This window comes from Pteropus vampyrus, unplaced genomic scaffold (assembly GCF_000151845.1).
Source record: "Pteropus vampyrus isolate Shadow unplaced genomic scaffold, Pvam_2.0 Scaffold89, whole genome shotgun sequence".
Classification (NCBI taxonomy): domain Eukaryota; kingdom Metazoa; phylum Chordata; class Mammalia; order Chiroptera; family Pteropodidae; genus Pteropus; species Pteropus vampyrus.
Window position 1 is genome coordinate 1,179,406 of NW_011888870.1, and position 22,662 is coordinate 1,202,067.

General features: G+C 37.1%; 1 protein-coding gene and 1 pseudogene across 7 annotated transcripts in view; both read right to left on the reverse strand.

Annotated features, from left to right (window-relative positions):
• Window positions 1-278: 278 nt before the first annotated feature.
• LOC111742256 lies at window positions 279-391 on the reverse strand (annotated as a pseudogene).
• Window positions 392-1,885: 1,494 nt separating this feature from the next.
• Window positions 1,886-22,662, reverse strand: part of ADD3 (adducin 3) — a 114,605-nt gene continuing 93,828 nt past the window's right edge. For 5 of the 7 annotated variants that reach the window (XM_023532731.1, XM_011363760.2, XM_011363761.2 and 2 more), the window contains 13 exons: window positions 20,027-20,165; window positions 16,263-16,414; window positions 15,220-15,300; window positions 14,231-14,380; window positions 13,601-13,744; window positions 13,390-13,488; window positions 12,101-12,277; window positions 11,285-11,542; window positions 9,906-10,025; window positions 9,383-9,469; window positions 6,516-6,639; window positions 4,802-4,897; window positions 1,886-4,163 (listed from right to left, as the gene is read on the reverse strand). In XM_023532731.1, coding sequence (XP_023388499.1) covers window positions 3,874-4,163; window positions 4,802-4,897; window positions 6,516-6,639; window positions 9,383-9,469; window positions 9,906-10,025; window positions 11,285-11,542; window positions 12,101-12,277; window positions 13,390-13,488; window positions 13,601-13,744; window positions 14,231-14,380; window positions 15,220-15,300; window positions 16,263-16,414; window positions 20,027-20,165 — 1,917 coding nt within the window. In that variant the 3' untranslated portion in view covers window positions 1,886-3,873. The remainder of the gene's footprint in view (window positions 4,164-4,801; window positions 4,898-6,515; window positions 6,640-9,382; window positions 9,470-9,905; window positions 10,026-11,284; window positions 11,543-12,100; window positions 12,278-13,389; window positions 13,489-13,600; window positions 13,745-14,230; window positions 14,381-15,219; window positions 15,301-16,262; window positions 16,415-20,026; window positions 20,166-22,662) is intronic. The other 2 variants (XM_023532733.1, XM_011363765.2) reach the window with 1 other exon arrangement.

Sequence of the window (22,662 nt, forward strand, 5' to 3'; positions counted from 1 at the left end):
GCACAGAAAGGACACTAGTAATTTTAGAATCTGACTGTCTATTGGTGAAATACTAGCACCTTCTTTTTGTTTTCTACAAGCCCTAGTCTCATTACCTACAAAATGGGGCTATCATTTACTTTGTTGGGATATTGGGAAGGCAAATGAAGTAACATGTGAAAAAGTAGTTGGCATAATCTTTGATATACAGGTGTCAACAAGCAATAGATATTATCAATTATCTCCCCAGTCAAAAAGTGCCAATTTTAATTAATTAATTAATTAATTAATTAATTAAAAGACCAGCACCTGGTCTTCCTAGGTGGTCTCCCATCCAAGTACCAAGCCCGACCCTGCTTAGCTTCCGAGATCAGATGAGATCGGGCGTGTTGAGGGTGGCATGGCTATAGACAAAAAAAAAAAATGCCAATTATTTTTTAAAGAGGCATTATATTGCCACTCACAGGTATGAAAACTGCCCTGAGCTGTCATTTTCTATCATAGCTTCTTTCTGAGACTACGCCTCAAAAGTTTTCAACGTGTTCTCCACGGATATCACAGTCCCTGCTGGTAGTATTGGTGTTGATGGGATGGTACAACAAAGTTGGGAACAACTGAAGGAGGAGAATGATAAGCAGCAAATTAAATGTCTTCGCTTCCAAGTTCTGGGTTTTTCACAGCAAACATGGTGCCTACTGACTGAGAAAAGGGAAGTTAGGTGCAAGGACTGGAAACATACTAGATTGTTAGGTCTATTGCACCCTCTAGTGGCCACAGCGAAGACTTCTTTTTAAAATGCTGGTTTAGCTAAGATTGCAACTTAGATGTGTTTACAGTACTTACTCTTCAGTTTTAAAAAATAATCGTCGTGCCTTTATGTGTTTTCTGCCTATGGCAAAATAAGAGCTAATGCTGAGAGAAACCAATGCTGTCACAATATGATCCATTCGGTTCTCTTTATTCCCTGCCGAATGAAAATATTAATCGACAGAAGGAAAGACACAGGCAACATATCTTTCAAGCTGTATCAACTCTCAAGTGAGTAGTGAAGATAATTGTCTTTGTTTCTTTATGGAAGGGAAGTTTGAGATTCCCTTCAAAACAGCATTTTTTCACCACAAGGTTATTTACAAGCCAAGGTAATAATTAAATATGCCCAAGACTATGAATCTATTCTTCTCTGCCCAAACCCTTCATTTTTATAATGGGTAATTATAGTAAGAACTTCAATTAACCAGAACCTTCAATTAACATGATTTCCCCTCTATTTTTAGGACAAAGTGGAAAAAAAAAATCAAATCATTCATGTGAGAGATTTAGTTTGAAAATCTAGGATGGTCTGATTATGCTACATTAAGTAGGGAAAAAAACAATAAAATTACACTGACACCATGATAACTGATATACAGGAATACATCTATAACTGAACAAGAGCTGGAAGGGCATAAATTCTTTTGAATATTAATGTGTAGAATTATAACCTACTTTCTGTTCTACTTTATTTATTGTTACATAAACAAAAATCAAAGAGAAGGGCAATGTATATATACTTAGGACATATTCCATAATAATTTCCTATTCTACATCCATAGATGTGAGCAGCAGAATTGAGACTGAGAATCCTAAATCCTTCAAAGATCTTTCGATCTCAGAGATATAGTTAAGGTCACCACACTCTGTATTAAGACAAAAATTAGTTCACTTCGAGTATATTTCTTCCAATGTAAGCAGAAACAAGAACGGTTGTGTATAGTTAATTTTCAACTAATTTGAAAACAAATTGATCAGAACACTCCTTATTCAGAAGCATCGATCTTACTCAAAATCTCATTTCAGTATATAATTCAAGTCCTCAAAGTTAATTCAGGCTATGTAACCACCCTGAATTCAAAGCTCATGACACCTGTCTATTTAAAATACTGTTTATTTGTGATTTAACATTAATTAGCATTACATCTAAGAGCAATATCAGATAACATTTATACATTTTCCACAGGACACAGAAGTTCATTGGCTCATTCTTTATGCCAAAGCAAGTAAATAGAGGCATTAGCAAAAGGTGCAAATAGTTCACTGTTGTAGTTTAAAAAATATTTATGCACACTGCATTCATTTAAGATATATATATTTTTAAAAAGTTATGGAAAAGCATAGTTCACAGGTTACTGTTTCTACATACGTTGTAATACAACATAAATGATGTAGAACATAAAAAAAATCCTCAAATACAGAATTAAGCAACTGAAAGTTTTCACTAAGAGATTAAAACACTGATTCCAGTAGTTAGTGAGATCTAGAATGAAATTTCTGGCTCTGTTTCAGCTTTACATCATCATACACGAACAGTCGAACAGAACCAGCCCAGAATGTGCCGTAATCAATGTAACGTTTTACATGCCAGCCCACCCTCCAGAAACACTTTGGATTATTTTTACCCACTATTTTGGATCATTGATTTTACATTGATTTGTGACATCACTTGGATGAAGGGGGAAAACAAAACTATATTCAGCCTAGGTTTAAGTTTGTATTTACATTAGAAAGAAAGTTAACTGAAAAGATAAGAAAATTTTGTAAAAATAAGAAGTGGTGGTTTTCTCACTGGGTGGGGTGGGGTGGAGTGGGGTAGGGGGGAGGATTAGAATTAACCGATTTCTTTCAGTGCTGCCTTCCAAAGATACATCAGGTAAAAGGATTTGACCCTTTTAAAACTGAAATATCAACCAAGAAATACAATGATTTTGGCAGAGAAGCAGAATTTTAGAAATCTGGGACATGTTTGGAGTAAATTACGCTTCAGAGCCCATTGTGACTATGCATTATCGAACCAGAACTGTTTTCACGACTCCTCTTTTGTTCCCTTTGTTTCTCACTTTCTCATTCTTTTCGTTCAGTTACCATATGAGAGCTTCTTCATTTATTAGCAAAACTAAGAGAAAAATACGTTATAAGGTTCAAATATGAATCTAGTTATACCTTTAAATGCTCTAATCCCCTTTTGATACCAAGTCCCTGGATTCTTTAATTATATGTAAGCACACTTAGTACCAAGCAGCCTCAGACCTGCTCTGCTGTTAAACGGTAGGCTAATATGCTTATGACATTTTTATACTGAATGGTCTACAAACACCTCGACATACAAAAATTGTTTTTGCCAGAGCTAAACTAAATAACCCATGTTATGTGTACAAAATCCCCTCTGTTGAAAAATAAGGGGCTTTCTAAACTAATAAAAAAGGAAGTTTTCAAAAATTATAGTTTACTAAAATGACTTTTTTTTTGGCGAACAAAGTTACTTCAGGTGAGGAAGTTTTATACTATGAATAAAATTCCAAATGAATCTTTTCTTATATATTTTCTTTAAAAAATTATGTGCCAGTGTATACTAATGCTATAGATTCTTATCTTAGAAGCTTTTAAAGCATTCTGTTAATGCCCATTGAAACAATGGGAACCAAAAAGGTACAGTCGATAATCAATGATAAAAAAATTATAATCTGATCACCATGTAAAACAGGTGTTGAGAAATAAAAATTCTCTCCCTTGTTCACTGGTAATTTCTTTCCAACAGATATTACAGAGAAGGCCTGAAGTAATTCAGACCGATATCTGTTTACGGTGAATTATAACACTTTATGAGGGCAGAGCTAATTAAAACTAGCAATTGTTTAAAAATTCAAATTCAAAGCCTTTTTTTGATATATAAAATGAGAGATGAATTTGAAAGTTCCTTCCATAATATGTTTTTCTTTTAGTAAAACCCCTTTCCAGTTCTGAAAGTCCAGTTTGCTACATACCCCCATCTGATCTACCACTGCATATTAATGATCAACTTAAATGTGGTATTTAAATGTGCAATGTCACACTGTAATAATAATTAGAAAAATACTTTTTTTAGGCTTCGACTTTCTCCTTTTTTTTGTTCTTTTTCAGAAAAGAAGGGGTGCGGAATTTCTTCTTTTTCTTAGATGGTGATTTTGAAGGTGAGCCTTCAGGTGACAGGACTTCTTCAATTTTTTCTGGAGACTTAATGGTGATCTCGATGTTTTCTATGGTCGTGCTTGTAGTTAACCTGCTCACTTGCTTGGCAAGCTCATCTTCGACATCACGCACGTCATCCCTGCCGTTCACCACGACAGGCACTTCAATGCAGGTGAAGCTCTTGGAAAACAGCTCATGGTTTTCTACAAAAAGGGGAGGATTTTTTGGTCATTTTACATAAACATCTTTGCTTTATTTTACAAAATAAAGCAAAATTTTTTATTTCACAAAATGTTTTAGCAACATATTAAGGCATTACTTTAATTCCAATAAAGATAGGTCATTATTTTAATAGACTATAGACCTATGAGCATGAAGCTAATTTTTAAAAATAGTATAGAGGAGAAAGGAACAAAGTTGTTAGACCAAAGAATGAAGGCTAGGCAAGTCCAGTACGACGACTTGACCGTTTCATTGCAAATCAAGGCAAAATAACTGAGGGAGACAACATACATTTTTCTTTTAATTTGGGGTCATTTGGCAATCAAAATTGAAAAATATTTCATGCTTCTGAGGGGAAGACATATGACAAACCAATTTTAATTTCACAAATTCTTAAGGACTATGGGTTACCAAAATCCAGATTAAGGTAAGTCAATATAAACATCAAACAAAAGTAGCATCCCACTTAATAAAAAATATAAAATATCTGGGAGCTCCAAGTAAAATCATGGTAAACTTACTGTAATCAGGTGTGCAATTTCCTTACATAAAAACAAATGAGAGATGAACAAGTTCTTAAATTAACTCAGTGAATGCTGTGGAAAATTACAATGAATACCTTCTAATTTTTCAGGGATATTTTGCGGTGACTGAGTTTGAGACTGAATTTGTGAAACAGATGAAGCGTCATCTGAGAGTAATTCCTGCTCAGCATCTGTTGGATAAGAGTTTAGTTAAAAGCCATGCAGAACAAAGAAGCACAAGACTTTAGGGAGGTTAGTGCATATATCAAATGCCTGCATAAACAGAGATGAGAAACTCTTGAGCTGAGCATGCTAATGGTTACCCCATATATCAATAATTATGCATTAGGAGGAGGTTAATGTGTTAAAATTTCTGGCTGCTAACAGCTATTTTGCATTACATGCTTACTAAGGAAGCATGGCTACTTGAAGCCCAGACAAATAATATCTATGCATTCAGCTGTTGTTAGAGTGTTAGAAAACTAAAATATATTAAGCAGCCAGATGAAAAGAATTATGAAGCTTCATCAATTAATGAGGCAGAATGCTTCGCTGAATTTCTAAACAATATCCAATTAGTGATTCCTGTCAGAGCATTAGTGAGCTAATTTGGAAGGTCATAATGAATGTGGAGGAAACTATAAAGTTATATATAAAAGGTGATGGTTCTAGAGTGCAATATTTGTTACCTGGCATCTTTAAGCTTTCAAAAAATAAGAGATTAAAGAGGGACATTTTACAAAATACAAGAACATAGGAAGTTTCCAACCTTATGTTAGAATAAACAAATTCAATAATAGCACTTAGAACATTTAGTATAATTACATTAATAAGTCAGAATGACTCCCTTTTGTGACAAAGATACTAATACACCGATGAAAACTGTTCCCTGGATGATTTAAATATCATTAGTTCTTCCCACATGACACCTAATATGAACTAAAATTCTTTAACTATTGGTTTTGTTTTGCTTTGGGTAAAAATTTCAACTGTATGTGTGGATGCTCTAAAGCAGAGGTTCCTACTCTCTTTTGGGGGTCACAGCCTTCTTGTCCCTTATCCTGAATGCCCCTTTCCCCAAATGTATATCATACACAATTAAGCATATATGTTTGAGAGAGCTCATGGACTGTCTGAAGCTTATCTAAAGACCCAAGAGTGACAATTTGCTACAAAGAATCTCTTATTCTTGAGAAAAAGGAAGTCAGTATTCTAACTGGGGTTTTCCATTAACAATTCTAAAATATAATCCTTACTTTGAGTTCTGAAGTCAGAAAAATTCAACCTCACGAGTGCCCATGTGCTTAAGGAAAGTCTCATAAAAATTCTAGCAGTTTGCTTTATATTTTGATTTTGAAATTACAATACTGCCACTGTGAGACACCCAGAACAAGAGATTTTTGCAAAGTATTAAAGCCACATACTTGTGAATCTGTAATTATGTCAAAGTAAAAAGTTTTTAAAAAGCCACATACGCTGAAATGTTTAAATCTGTTAATGTATCTACATTTACTTTAGCTAGGAATTCTTCACTCATCTGGGGATTTCCCTTTACTTTAGAAGACTTTTTGGTACCAAACAGATTGCTCTCTCAGGAAAATGGTTTCACTACATGTTCACATACGTGCTTTGTGGTGGCTCTTCACAGTTCAGCCCCACCTCTACTCAGGACTGGGAGAGCTGACACAGAACGCTTGATTATGAACGGAACCTTTTAAAAAAAACACTGACTGTCTTCTACCATCCAACTCAAGGTGCTCCACTGATAACAGTATGATCATCCTAGGCTTAACTGAAAAATGAACTAACCTTCCAGGCCTTGCTGTTTACGCTCGATTGTCTTCTTATACTCTTCGAGTTCTCCTTCTGTGAGATGACTGAAGGGATTGGGAGGAGCTGGTGGGCCAAGATCGTCATCTTCAAATTGCATGGTCTTGCAAAGAAAAACAGCAACTCGTTACCAAGAGCTTTACTTATGCATATATATATATATATACACACATACACAACTTCACACACATATACACACATATATATATAACTGTATATATGATGTCTGTGACACCCCACCTTATAACAGTCATAAACAATGATAAAGCAACATGCTTTGTTTAAAATATGTGTATCAGATTAGTGCTTTTTATTTTTTTAACTAAGTTTATTGGGGAACATTGGTTAATACAATTATATAATTTTCAGGTGTACATTATAATTTGACATCTGTAATATTCTATTGTGTGTTTACCACCCAAAGTCCAGTTAGATTAGTGCTTTTAGACTACTGATCCAATGGACTAAAACTGCAAGCAATGTTTCCTCAATTAGCCTGTATAGGTCAATTTTAATAACTCTTTGAAAAAAATAAAACTAAGCCAAGTTCTAATAAGCTTCACATAATTAAGAACTATCTTAAAACCCAAGAAAAAAGATAAAAAGAATTTAAGATAAAAAGTCTTTGTGGAAAAAAACATTAGAAAAATGACTGTAACAAAAGGACTTCTTTAAATTTGCTATGAAAATAAACTAAGTATTTGCTCTAGGAAAGGAATTAATGGGACTTTCAGTTAAACCCGAAGGCCTGAACCTATGCATTTTTAAAAAATCTTTCTCAAAACCCCACTAAAATGATAGTAAAGGAACAACAACAAAAATTGTTGGAGCTATGACATCTGCCTGCTTATACAAACAAGAATTGTATAAACTTCTCAGGATAAAAGAATGAGAGAGGGGACAACAGAGCATGAGAAACGTGAACACATTTCTGGAAGATGAAAGGCAGGTGAAAGAGCTGAGAAAGCCGAAGCCTCAGCCCTGCAAAGAAGGATCAAGCAAGAAGCATGCTCGTCTGCCCTGCAGGTCTGGTAAGGCTCAGAAACAAGAGGCATCAGGTACCACAGAAAGTGGTGGTGAAGAAAAGCTGAAAAGGAGAACAAGTTAAAAGTCTGAATAAGGAACAGAGATTCCTCAGGTACCCTTTCCTATTCCACACAGCCAAGCATTTACCTCTCACCCATCTCTGCAGATGAGAGGCTAAGTCTTCAGAACACAAGCCACAGCTGAGGGCTCTCAGAATGGGGGTGGGAGACTGGAGAATTCTCCAGATATATTAAATGGCCCCAGGTTAAAAAACAAAACAAAACAAAACAAAACTACAGATACTAACATTTGAGGACTCCCCCGAGAAACAACCCGATCCACATCCGATCACCCTACAATGACGCTCACCCATTCCCAAGCTTTGCACATACCCAGTGCTTCTGACTGGCTCTCAGTGCCTCGTCCTTAAGAATAAACAGACTACCTTGATTTATCAGACACTTGAGGAAAGATTCCAACATGGAAGCGAGAGACCAGAATAAACAAGAAAAAGAGAACTCAGAAGAAACAAAGAAAATAAAGGCAGCTGAAGAAAATTTGAATTTGATTCCTCAGAGCAATAAGATAAAATGTTGTATCTGCAAAAGGCCAGGATGTTATTTAAAAAAATCCCAGATTTCAATCTGCAGAAAGAACAAAGACTAAGAAGAAATCTACTACAAAGTACACCATCATAAAATTTCAGAACATCAGGGATGTAGAAAAGGTCTAAAAGAGAGGAAAAAAGCATCCTTTACAATAGTACATGAATCACAATACTCTCCTAATTCTGAACAATAAACAGAGTCAGGGAATAACACAGTGATAATTTTCATATTTTGGGGGAAAATTATCCTAAATTAAAATTCTATATCCATGATATGCACATATGAAGTTAGAATAGAGAATTTCAGACAGTTACCTCTTATTAGAGGATGCACTCAAAGATAATAAAACTATTATTAGAGGATGCACTCAAAGATAAAGGAGGAAATCAAGAAAGTGAAAGGCACACAATGCAGGAAACAGAATACTACACAGGTGGGACGCAAAGGAATTCTCAGGATGAGCCTGTGCAGCTGGCCTGAAGAGCCACCAGTCCAGATCTGGATCGAATGACAGGAGGCTAAAACTGAGAGATTACCTGTTACCTTTGACTCTATGGAAAATAATATTAAGAGAGACTCTGTAATCATGTCAAAAAGTTTGGGAAGAACTAAGCCAATGTACTCAAAATACTAAGCCAAAGAACAAAAGAAGGTAATTAGTATCTCCAGGGGGGAGGAACATTGTATAAGAAAGGAGGTGTAATCACAGGATACTACCTGGATCAGCACTAAATGTTTAACAATATAAACATCAAAGGCTGATAACAAAAAATTGTGATATAATTTTGCTGGGAGAATGAAAAAGGGAAGCATCTTCCATGAAAGAAGTCACTATTATCCTTCGTTAGTTCTAAGATGTATATGTCCCCCACATTTTCTCATCTCTGAAATGGGATTCATCTTATAACTGATAACTTCCTACAATTATAACTGTCAGGGTTGTTTCTCTTTTAGTGATACATAAAATAATGGTACTTATACAGTTGACGACGTAATTCGATGACATACAATTGAGGTCTAAAATGGACAAATAAAGGAAAAGCAGAAGAAAGACTCCCTTTAGAAACATGAAGGTGAAACTGTAAGTCCTGTGGATCATCTGGCTTTTTAACTTGTGCTTATATTAACTTTAGTAAAGATATTCATATTTAAAAAACAAAGAAATTAATGTGGTAGATGAAAAACAAAAGTCATATTGCTTCATGGACTTACAGAAGGAGGCTTATCCACAACGATTCCAGCAAGCAACTGAGACTGTGGTCCCGCTGTTTTCAAGTCGTATCTGTTTTGTTCTCGAATCTGAATTGAAAAACAATAATGAGTTCTTGGGGGCAACTGTACAGATAAACTTTACTATTTGACCACCTCAGAGGAAAGGTCTCTTTAACTCCCACCTCCATAAAGCCCTCCTTGCCATCCGAACTCCCATTAATCTCTTCCACTCTTCCTGACAGGTGATGTCCTGTGTCTTGCATTATTAGAGAACTACACTTTTCACTAATACTACAGCTCTTAACGCAAAATGAGTTAATACTTTTTTCCCATATAGCCTGCCCACCAGTGACTAGCACAGAACTGGAGGTATTCAATACAAGCTAAAATTATACTGAATTAAATTTCGAATTCTTCTGTATTCAAACCACTAAGTTTCATATTAATCAGATCCAATTACTAGTGATTTAAACATAAAACAGCATAAAAAAGCCTCCCCTGGCCACAGAAGACCTCGTCTTACCTTATTTCTTTTTTCTAGTACCTCATTAGGGTTTGTGTTTAAAGGAACAAACTGATTTGGATCTTCAATCTTGATAGGTGTTCCACTGCTAACTTTAGAAGAGTCCTCTGCTTTCATCCACTAAAGAACCAAAAATTTTCTAGAATGAAGCTTTGTGTTAAGGAAGTATGGTAGGTTCTTAATAACTATTTATTGACTCGAAAAGGAGGTGCATACACTGCCAATATTTTAAAGAATTTCAGTATTTATTGGTCAATTAATGTATATCTCATTTTAGAAAAGGGCTCGCAATAAGCATTCACTTAAAAATATTGTTAATATTCAAATGAATGCTCAGTTATGCTGCTATTTAACGTTTCTCCTTTTGGCATTTTAAATACGATGCTGAAAATATTTCAAGCATAGACACAGAGCCTGATCTCACACGAACCCCCATTCAGAGTTGTTACCTGCACTGAATGTTCAGCTGATGATGCCTAAGAAGGACTCAAGGAATCTCTTAAGATTTAGTTTTCCAGACGTAATTTTTTATTTTTGGCTGACAGAAAATGTCAAGCCCCTGACCAGCATTTTACAAAGGGAATAATATAGTAGTAGTCTACAGTATAACAGAACCATAGGGATGGAAAAGCCTTAGAGAATTCTTCTTATTTACCCCCATTATATCCCTTAAAGAAGGCTAATATTCATCAAGACTAGTGATAGCTGGCCATCGGTCTCTGTCAATAAAATTAATTCTAGAAAACTTAAAAGCTTAGTTATACTCTTTTACTAGAAGATAAGAAATCTTACAGGCTAGGGATAAAATGCTTGATGCATAGACATTTCCATATTAAATGTTACTGATTTACATGATAGGATGAACTAAATTTGAGTATCTAGGGAATATTTGGTTATAAGCACTCCAAAACTAAACCAAATCTAAAGCAAAATGCTGCAAAAGATAAAATAACCCATTTCTCTATAAAATCTTGCATAAGGGTAGCTATGTGTGGTATTCCTGAAACTTTGGCACCATTAGGTGTTGATAACTTTTATAGTTCTGATTTACTGTAACAATATAAACCACAAAGCGGTATTACGGTATCACGCAGTGGGTGAGTACTGGGCTCCAGACTTTACCATCACAGTGATTAGTTAACCCTTTTGAACCTCGGTTTTCTCACCTATAAAAACAGGAGAGAAAAACAGCATCCTCTCCACATTAGCATTAAATGCGATAATTCATGTATGGCATTTAGAACAAAATGCCTTGCTCAAAGTTAATCCAATAATGACAATGATTGTACTTTCCCAATATTTTTGACATAGAATGTTCAATTCGTGAGTAACTAGGCAAACTATTTAGAAAAGGCAAACCACGTAAAATAGTGGCATACTGTGATTTTGGTCCTGGGACTGGTTTCTCCATTCCGAGACTCCTCAGGCACATTCACTTTCATGTAGGTATTTGGTGAGTTCAGCCATCTTGTTTTCTCACGCTGTTGTCTCTGTGCCATGTATTTGAGAGGAGAGAGTGGCACTGTATCATCTTCAAAGGAAAAAGCAGTCACAGTTGCTGGGATTTCCACATCACTCTTGTGCCTAGGCTTTTCTCGAATGAGAGGATGCCTGTAAGCATAGCCTGTTCTATACCCCTAAGGGAAGGAAAAAACCACATTTGAAGCAATAAAACCTGTGCCAAACACAGCATCTGGATTCTAATTCTCTAAACGAATGATTCAGAAAGACCCCTCTGTTGCAAAACAAAGGGGAAAACATCCTTCCAAACCCCACATTACACTAGAGTTGAAGTCAAGCAACTTTCAAGATCTGATTCCAGCTGACAATGCGATTTCCACTCACAATCATTCCTGACAAAGGTAATTTCAAAATTGCCCACTAGAAGCATTTTCCTAGCTATAAACCAGTTTTCTGGAGGCCAAATCACAGTGCTCATTTACGTCTTTGTTCTTGGTTCTGAAGGCAATCTGCCTTTGACCCTTAGAGAAAGAGGGTAAAATCTAAGATAAGATGACATTTGCATGTCTCACTGATTCTTAAAAATGTGGCAAGATTACACTTGAATGCCTTCCTAGGGTCAAACTCAGCTGCTGGAGGAGCAAGGAGCATGTTCCAAACCAAAGGGAGATGGGAACATCTGCTCTTGAATCCAAAGACATGAAATCCAAGTTTATGTTCAATTTTTCACCTACCAAATTGTCCAGAGTCCTCATCAGCCCTTCAAACTCAATCTCGCCAACCTTCCATTTCTGATGGGAACCTACATTCACTCCTTCTCCTGCTGCAATAGTGTAAGTGACAGGTTTATACTTCTGAAGATCCAGTACAAGCAGATTGTCTACTCCGCCTGCCCCTGCTAATGCCTGCACCTGTAATCAGGGGCAAAATATACAGAGGCACAAGACTTTAAAGACTATAAGGAGTATTTTACCTTTAAAAAGGCACGGTTTCGATTCAACAACTATCTAATACTTGTTTAGGCTACTAACAACAAAAAACAAGGCAACAAACACACTTGGGAAAGTAGGCAGCTGAAGTATCTTTTCCATCTCTCTGAATGAAAAAGACACTTGCCAGGGCTCTGATCCTCCCCAATGGAAAACATAACCTTTTTACATATTTCAAGAAACTGAATTCTCTTGCCAAATTTTAAAGTTCTTTTTTTTGCAGTTTCCCCATAGCTATCCAGTTAATACTTTGCTGAAAGTGTTAATTTTAAAGAAATATTGACACTATACTGTGAATTTAAGGATATTTATGCAGAAGTTAGCTCATTATCTTAATTTAATTAAGCCTTTCATTGCCTCATTTGAGAAGGAGGGACCATTAAAGAAAAAAAAAAAAAATTGGTTGTTAAGACAAGGAAAAGTTGGCAGAAAGTCCCCCCTCGCCTTTTTTGTGACTTTTTCAATAAATGAAGATTATCACCATTTGTTCAAGAGAACCTGCTTGATTTTCTTGAAGAGGGAAAGTAAGGCCATTAAATACATTCAGTTTCCTGACGAAAAACTGGCTAATAAATATTCAACTGACTATAATAATGAGGCTAAGGCTGTGGAAACATTGGAAACTACACGAGTTCATAAAACCTCTGTCTCTGCTCACGTTTTTTTATAAAAGTGGCCATAATACATCCGATCACTGATGACTTGTGGCTGCCTTTGTGTCTCGACTGGCATCACACTATCAGAGGGTGAAAATAGAGAAATGTGCAATTATACTATCTTAAAAAATGAGATTATGGGAAAAATGATGTTATGAGGCACTAAGATTTGTGTGTTTCTATACATAAATTTTAGTTTTCTTTCCTTCTATTTTAAATTCAAGAGATAATTGAGTAAAGCAGAACTTCTCTTAAAAAACAAAACAAAACAAAAGCCACAACCAATAAGACTTTGGAAATAAGTAAACACAAAACCCAACTCAACAAGCAAATTAATAAAGCAAAAAAATAAAGGGGTGTGTGAGTAATTTTTCCTACCTGAATCTGACAGGCCATGTGCACAGTAAAAATATAATGAAAAGCCTCTTCGACTGTTTCTCCAAGTGCAACCACACCGTGATTTCTGAGCACCAGCACCTAAAATAGAATCCCAGAGCAGTTACTTTAAATGACTGGCATAGCTCACACTGCTTTCACCAACAGCAACAGCAGCAAAAATAGCTCTTTAGATAGGAGCTCTACTACATACCTTACAACTTGGCCCCAGAATTTTCTGCAGTTGGATTCTCTCCTCCTGTTCATCGAGTGACCCTTGATAGTCGTAATAGGCAACATCTCCCAGGATCAGGGACTCTTGAGAAATTGGAAGGATCCCACACTTCATGGAGGATACCTACATGATTGGGTCCATGACAAGGTAACATATTCAGTTATTAACCACACTTTCACAGGAACCCGATTTCTTTAGCCAGCTCAGGAAGCACTGGCCTATTCACTGTATTTGCCATTCCAGCCTACCTCCCACTGTAGTTCTTTGCTTGTTCCAGGAAAAAAAGAAAAGGATGTAGGGGATATGACTCAATTTAAATGCTGTCCCAAATATTATGCAAGAAGCTTTGCTCCAAAGAACTCAATGACCCAATTATTAAACTGATTAGTTCAAAAATGGGAATGCTATCTTGCCATTTGTTTCCTAGAATGGTAGCATTTGGCTCAAAGGGCCTTTTGCTTTCTGGTTATGTGGAAGATTATAATTTTGAATATGATTTTAAATGGCAGGGTCTGAAAGAATGCAGATAGTAGAGTATCATGTACGGAAAGCCATGAAAATAATATACTTCCCAGAGTCATTGTTGGTTTTGGCCCTACAGTCACTTACAGCTGCTGTTGCAAGGCTGTGGATGTGTATCACACACTTAACATCAGGACGTGTTGAATAGATTGCAGCATGGGGACTGAATCCTGTATGGTCAACTTTCAAATTAGTACTTCCCTGATCAACCACTTCTCCTATTATATTGACTTTTACCTGGAAAAATCAGAAAGACACATTGAATTGGTACACATGTATCAAAGTTTACCTGCGTTCTACAAGTTAAACCAGGGTGGTGGCAAACTTTTATGTCAAAAGCCAGATAGTAAATACCTTAGACATTGTGGGCCTCTGTTGCAACTATTCAACTCTGCTGCTATAGTACAAAAAGTGGTCATAAACAACTATAAAAGAATGGGTATGGCCTTCTTCCCATAAAAGTTTATTTACAAAAACAGGTAGTCTGCAACGAAACTCACTAGGAAGAAGCAGTTTCTGAATAACTTAAAACTCTTCACTAAAGGTCTGGACAAGTCTGGCATTTACCGAACTGGCTGGAAAATTTCCATGTGATGACACTTCAGCTCCCAGAACCAATGTAGTTCCTGCTGTTCTAGGACCAATGACAGTGGCTAGGAGTACAATCATGGAAAGTAAAACACTAGAAGGTCAGACCCTATGCTCATACCATCTGAGCTTTGTTTAAATCTATCTATAAAACACATATTAACTCTGTTTGTGTATCTTTTAAAAAAAAAAAAAATTCCAGAGTGTACGGGGTAGGAAAATATTCAAAAGATTCCCTTCAAAACATGGATAGGTTCACTGATAAGACCAACTCATTATTGTCTCTTCAACTATCCTGTTTTTCTTGAACCCTAAAGCTTATGAATCCACATAACTTTCCAAACTCTTCCGTGTTCACAGATTTAAATGTTTTTTTTTTTTTAAATTTTTATCCGTATCATTTATTGTTCCATCCTATACTAAAAGCTAAAACTTTCAGAAAAGCACAAGGACACACAGAACAAGTAACATAGGAATGAAAATTATACCAAATTGGAGGCTGTGGCTTCAGAAAATGACAGGCCTCTGGGAATTATTATAATGTGGTCTTGCTCCTTACTTATTCTTACCTGGGAGAAAGAGAAAAAAAAAAAGACAATAGGAAATTACTATGAGGTGTTCATATTTTGCAGTGTAAACATGACTAGGAATATATTTACGACAAGTAATTGTGAGAGATCTAAGGGGAAAAAAGCAGAAATTAAAGGTGTGCAGGTTTCGTGTTGCTTTCATGAAACTTTCCTTGCAAGGTTTTCTCCCCTCAACCCTCAAGTGCTTGCTAAAAAACTGTGACATGAATTTCTCATTTACTGGATTTAACTAAAGCATTATTTTGGGGGTTCTAAGGTTGCTTAGAGTCAGCTACATTCATGCGAAACAAATGCTATATTATTCAACCGAATGTGGTAATGACTATAATCCTGATTTATATCATGGAAATTAAGGGAAAATGAGCAAAGGAAAGAGAATAGTCTCTTCCTAGGAAGGAATTAAGGTGGAGATGGAAGGCGAAACAGAAATGGCCGGGAGAAAGGGAATTTATTGGAAGACTGAACTTTCTGTCTGTGCTATTTTCATCACATGGTATTTTCATAATTTTTTGATTCCAAACATTGTATTGCTTCCAAGTCTGGCAACATGAAAACAAGATGGGAAAAGTACACACACACAAAAAAATAAATACCAGGGAGGAAACTTCCCTGACCCCTTTATCTTCCCTGCCCCAAATGCTTTTTTTAATGTCGCCGATGCTCAGATACAATTAACAAGGAGAGAGACAATAACTTCCTGGATAGATTCTACAGCTGCTCTGAATTAAAGGAGCAACACAGATAGCAAATGGAGAAGAAAGCTGGGAGAACTGCAGCCTCTCTTGGAAGTAGGGTTTAAATCAGGATTAGGTTGTGATCCAGCATGCTAGCTTTAGAGAATAGTCTAAAAACTGGACTTCTGAGTAAAGGTGGGAAGAGTATAGTTGCCTTCTAGTTATTTATTTATTTTTTTTAAAGGAATATAAAGCCAAAGAACTCACTGAGATATATGTATTTGCCAGGTGTGTCCATCCAAATAAGTCCGCAATTCTGTATAGGCTGGCAAGTTTACAGCGAGTAAGTTTTTCTCCCTTCACATATGAAGATGTTTCTGCCCCAGGAAGGTCATTGATAGGTGTGACCATGCCGAGACCTAAAAGAGGAAAAATTGTGGGAAGAGATTCAGGTCAAGTAATCCCTTACCTGGAAACTGCCAGGAGGTAGCTTGAGTCTGGGAGTGTCCAGCCTTGTAAATAATGATCTGAAACTTATGGGCCCACACAATGTTTCATTAGCTTATCTTCTTTCAGAGAAATACAGTGAGAGTAAAAAAATAGGCATCAGCGATCTTTGCTGTTCATCCAGTGCTTGTTAGGGAGTGAACTGATAGGGAGTTAGGCTCACGACACTGGGAAAATGGTCACACGATTCCATCGGTGAAAGTGTTATTAATACTGAGGTTCCTGCTAATTTTATGATGAAAAGACCTCAAAAGTAGTCTGGCTTCTGCCCTCCCCAAACAACAAAAACCAATTTTGGTCTCTAATGGCTCAACTGCTAAGTTCTACTTTGACCAAATTCAACTTCTGCCCAGTCTTCATTCTCTCTGACACCACTTACCACCTCTTTCCCAGAATTCTTCTCCATGCCTGTATTTACTGTCCTGGATCTCTTGTTCCCTTTCACCTGCTTCTTCTTCCTCCTTCAACAAGTTCCCTTCCCCTACTTTCTCCCAAACTGTGGCTCTTTCCCAAATCTCAGTCTTCCATTATGTTCTTTTTTCATTTTACATTTTCCCATGAAAACACTATATATTTGCCTTTCTGCCCCATTTTTAGTCTTCTGTTTCTAACTGCTTGCAACTTAATATAAAAATTAAAAGGATCTAAAGGTGATTCTATTTCTTCCGATTTTTCCTATCTTCTCTATTCTCCTTACTCTTCTAATATTGACGGCATTGCAATCCCTGCAGACGCAAACACTAAGTAACCTTTCCCTCCTACGCTTCCCTGTGCCATGTGTAACTGATCACCGCGTTCCATCACTCTCTTTCACAAGGCCCCTCATTTCCAAACTCAAGGTCTTACCTCACATGTAACCCTTGCCATAGCCTTCTCATTTTTGTCCTTGCCTGTAGTCCCTCTCTCTCTGAATTCATTCTGCATAAAGCCATCAGACTGAGTTTCCTAAAGCACCATCTTTAACCTCACTATTGCTCTGCTCAAAGTTTTGCAGAAGCCCCCAATTTGAAGGCCTACAGAGGCCAGGAAATTCGTGCAAATGCATAAACCGAGCATGATGCAGCCTGCAGGGTACTGGAGAGCACACACCTGGTTTGAACTGACAGCTGCAACTCAGCAGTCAGCTGTTACCGTGTGACAATCTGAGTCCAGGGCTCTCAGAACATTTAAAGAGAAGTCCCAAGTCAGCACTCTAATGTGAGATCTTCTAATTCTAAGATGTTGTGAACTAATTCAAAGAAATCGTTTCAATACATAAGCCACACAAAATAGTATAATTTCTGACAAAATTTCAAAGTCAACCATTAACCTTTCTCCTACACTCACTGTCCTTCCAACTTTAACTCCCACTTTTCACAGCACAACACACATATTCCAGCCCAACTGGTTGACTTCTACTCCCTGACCTCTTTCCTGGGAAACCTGGGACCTCTTTCCTGGGAAACCCAGGACAGCGCTTTCCTGCTGCCACGCCTCTGTGCATCCCAGCCAGCACCCCCAAGCTCCCTTTCCTGCCTTAGTATCTAGAACATTCACAGGATGGCTCCTCTTTTTACTTGCCTTCCCTGACTACTCTTCCTCTTTCAACTTCTGAATTCTCTTTTCAGACTCATCCCTGCCTATACCCTCTTGTATGATTATTTAATTGACTCTATGCTTTGAGTAATACTCCATGTGCACTGCCCCAGCCTCTCTGCAGCTCCGGGACTCCATTTCCCACTGTCGCAATGTCTTGGCAACTCTCCCCTGGCACCTTTGGCATGCTTCCCTTCCCCAAGCCAAACTAGATCTCCAACTTTGGACATTCCTATTTTTGTCTAACAATTACCGTGAAATCTCCCAGTTAATTCTTTCTACATCTCCTCTTGCTTAAGATGGCTTTCCAAAGTTAGAATAAAACCCAAGCTTCCAGCTCTGGCTGTGAAGCCCCAGGTAATTTAGCTTCTGCCTATGTTTCTGACTTCAGTTTGTTTTACTTGTCCCCTCAAAAACCACACTCCAGAGCATCTTTATTTTTGTTCCTTGAAGAGGCTGCCAAACTCATTCTCACCTATTCCCACCTGACACTTGTACTTGTTCCTTCCACCTAGAATGCTTTCTCTTAATACAGATTGCTCCTTATTGCAATCCAGATTTCAGTTTAAACGTCACCTCCTCAGAGAGATTCTCTCTGGTCACCCAGTCTGAAGTAGTCACCTAGTTACTCCTATCAAATTGCCATATATTAATTCTCTGCATAGCACGTCCTATTTATTATCTGACCATTTTTCTTTATTTACTGTCTGTTTTCTGTTTCCACAAGAATCTTGTCTGTCTTGTTTATCACTGTATCCACCATCCCTAACGGTGCTTGACGCATAATAGACTCAGTATTACAGAAACAGCAAACCAAATTACTCGACCTCAGAATTTTTCTGTTTCTTCTGAAGAGTGAATGATTTTGGAAGTCCTCGTTCTCCCACGATCCCCGCCCCCACCCCTACCTCGCTAAACCCGTCGCTAAGTCTTCTCTGCTCTTCCCTGGCGATGCCTTTCTCATCGCTCTTCCTTTTTGTCCCCACAACCATTTCTTTAGTTCAAGCACTTACACCTCAAATTGGGACTCTTTCAAAGATTCTTTAACCAGTATGTGTGTGCCAACATACTCGTCTACTTAGAGTTCTACAAACATACCCTCGCCTGGCATGTTCCTACCATCATGTCTCTTTTTATGCCATTTTTCTATTTGGAAAGTATCTGAAGTCGTTGAACTTCTACTTATACACCTTTAACCAAGAAATAAAAAAAGGAACGAAGAAACAAAGGAAGAGAAGGATAATTTTAAAAAAAAAGAGGAAAAGAAAATCGCTTGACTCTGATGTGAAGCCGTCTTCGACAGTCCCCGCCGGCACTCTGTGTACCTGCCCTGGCACCACAGTGAGTTCGGTGCACGTCTCACTGAGAGGCAAAGTGCTCGAACTCAACCTCTTATCATTCTTGGTACCTTACAGTATGAAGCTCAGCAAAGTGGAGCTCTCGTGAAGAGACGTTAATAAATACAATGTCTTAACCCCTCTTTAACACCAAGTTCTAAACTACTCCATTCTTTGAACCTGGTTAGTTCGAGATTCTCTTCTTCCCTGAAGTTTTCTCAGTTCACTTTAGCCAATAATCAATTCCAACTCTGAATTCATGGCATGACTTGAACAGGGTCATTAGGCAATTTCTTATGAATTACTTTGTAATTTTTCCTCTATAGTTAACTTGCAGTTTTAATCTTTTGTGCATTCGTGGTATGTCTCTTCAACTAAAATATACATATATCTGTAGCAGAGACCACATTTAATAAGTATTTTGTCATCCTCACAAAGTCCAATAAATGCCTAGTTGATATAAAAAAGTAAGAGATTCTTAATACTATGTTACTTAAGTGTTAGATGTTTAAACTTAAGGACTGAACCAAAACAGAATATGTTGCTAAAAATGTACAGTGTTCAAAGTAAAGATAAAATTATAATTGTTTAAACTTTCCAAAACTGACATACTGAGGGGAGGTGAAGTAAAGCCCGAAAAAGAACTGGCCATGATGTAATCTGCAATCTGCTGTAATGCTAGCAATCCAGTTGGGTTGTAACCTTTCTTCAGCTGTTCTTGAATAAGGCACTCCAGGTCTTCCCGGAAGGCCTGCAATACAAAAAAACAACCACTGAGCATATGCATCTCACATGGAGCAGAAGCACCCAAATATAACTCCCTCTGAGAATATCAAGCTTTCCTATCTTTTGAATAGGTTTCATCTATAGTATTTTAAAACAAATATAAAACACAAAGTAATAATATTAAAACACTAGAAGAAACAAGAAACTTGCTTTCAGGGCTGAAAAAAATCATTAGGCATTCTTACTCTCAAAGAAAATTAGTTATTATAACATCGACAGTGGACAGGTATAGGTAGAGTAAAAGCCACTTTGTTAATAATTTATAATTAGACACCGAGTATAGACTGATAAAAAAGAGACCTGTTTCTTGCCTAGCAGCCTCATTATCTAGGTTCGGACAGAGTCCCTATTTGAACGGGGTGTGACTCTACAGAGTGACTCACACCAAAAGTCTTCACCTAAGTCACGCTAAATCATGGCCTCCATTTTATGATTTCCATGGCAGTTCCTTGGCCCCATAAACTCTAAAAGCAAACTGATAAGAGTTGAGAACTGATTACTCCCCTTCCATAACACTGTACTAAAGAAAGAACATTATTTTCCAACTTTGGGTACTGAACTCCTGTTCTGGAGTTCCACTGTATCTTTCCTTTCTCTCTCTCTCTGTCTCTCTCTCTCTGTCTCTCTCTCTGTCTCTCTCTCTCTCTCTCTCTGCGGCAGAAAGTGTTTACATAAATAAAATTTCTGAACATTAAGAGAAAATTTCTATTCCAGTAATCCTTGAGGTGCTAATATAATTCATCATTTGAATCCTCTCCCAATCCTTCACATTAGTTGAAACAGCTTGTTTTGTATTTCCATCACACTTATTTTATTAAATTCATCCCTTGTTCTCTTGCTCATTTCTATTTTCATTCATTTTAAACATGAAGGCGCTTGCAATATAAATCATCTAAACCTTGCTCTTCCATTTGAAATTGGTTACTTGTGTAGCAGAATGCCCTGCCAGAAATTAAATTCAATTTTTTTCATACTTCACCTAAGAGAGAGAAAGCAGAAAATGGCTTTGGAATCACCACCTCCAAGAGGAGTAGGTATGAAGACCCTGGAGAACACTGAGAAAAACTTTCTTGGAAGGGTGAATCTCCTGAGTCACCGACAGCAGCCTTCCTTGTAGGGCTGGGAATAAGACCTCCTGCAGTCCTTGCTTAGATGTAGTCTTGCTTAGGGGATGGCTAAATAACACAGAGGTTTCCAGAAAAAATGACTTTTTTTTTTAAATACTAGCCCTGGAGCCCATGGAGGAAAGAGGAAATGTGATTCTGAGGCTACGAGGTGGTAGATATCAGGACCAGTGCTGACACAATGTGTTGCTTTTAGAACAGCAGTTGAGCGGCATCTGTGATATGAATTAAAAGAGCTGAGTCCTAATAGCTGTAATCTTGGGAACTCAACCATGGAGTACCCTGAGCTTATCACAAAAAGAGGGACAAGGAGGTCAACCTTCCTTGATGTACCATGGTGGCCTACACAGGCATCTGGATCAACAGTGAACCTGCATCTTCTGTTGGACGGGGAAGACTAGTTTTCAACACCACTACCGTGTGGCAGGAAGGTGCAGTGGCAGATTGAACAGACTTTTGCGTGACTCTCTCATACATGCAGACATGAGCACACCACATCCTGGGTATGATGAACCCTTTTTGGATTATGTAAGGCGCTGAAGTTCTTAGGATAACTTAGGGAAAAGTAGAATTTATAAGAGGAAGATGCCGTACTTTCTACTAATACAACAGGTGACTAGTTGAGTGATTAATTTAAAAATACTAGCTGTGATCATATTTGAATTCTGAGTTCATGGAGCAGTTTACACCAGTTAAACATGATGTTTCTTTTACAAATTCAAGGCCCGTTAAATAAAAATCATTAGCACAATTATAAGAATTCTAAATATCTAATTCCACTGTCTACATCTAGTTCATTTAAATACATGATTTAAACCAGAGAAACTATCCTTAAAGTATCTCCTACAAAGACACATTAATCAGAGAACTCCATTAATACATTTCTAAGACCTTGTGAATATAAAACGGTTGTGAGCTGTATATAAGATGGATGGACACCTTCATCCAGATGAGTAACATGAGTATTTTAGCACGTTTAAGGCTGAAAGGAAAAGAATCTTCCAGACATACTCATTTATCTTTATGTAAACTTCAGAAAACTTCTGGGCACCTGGCAATAAGCCAATCTTCTCCTCTGAAGCTTTATCTTCTCTTTAAAACCAAATTCTATTTACACTCTCCTCAGTTCAAAGCAGCTATAATCAATGTTCTTCGATTCAGTAAAAAAAAATACATTAAGGCTACCTACTATGTATATCACTCATTATTTACATTACATTAGTTCTGAGAAGGAGGCATTATTTATTTTCTTGAATGTTGTTGCAGGAAGAACTAAAGGCAGATTCCATAGATTAAAATGATACAAAAATAAATACAGGTTATAAAAATTAAAAAAAA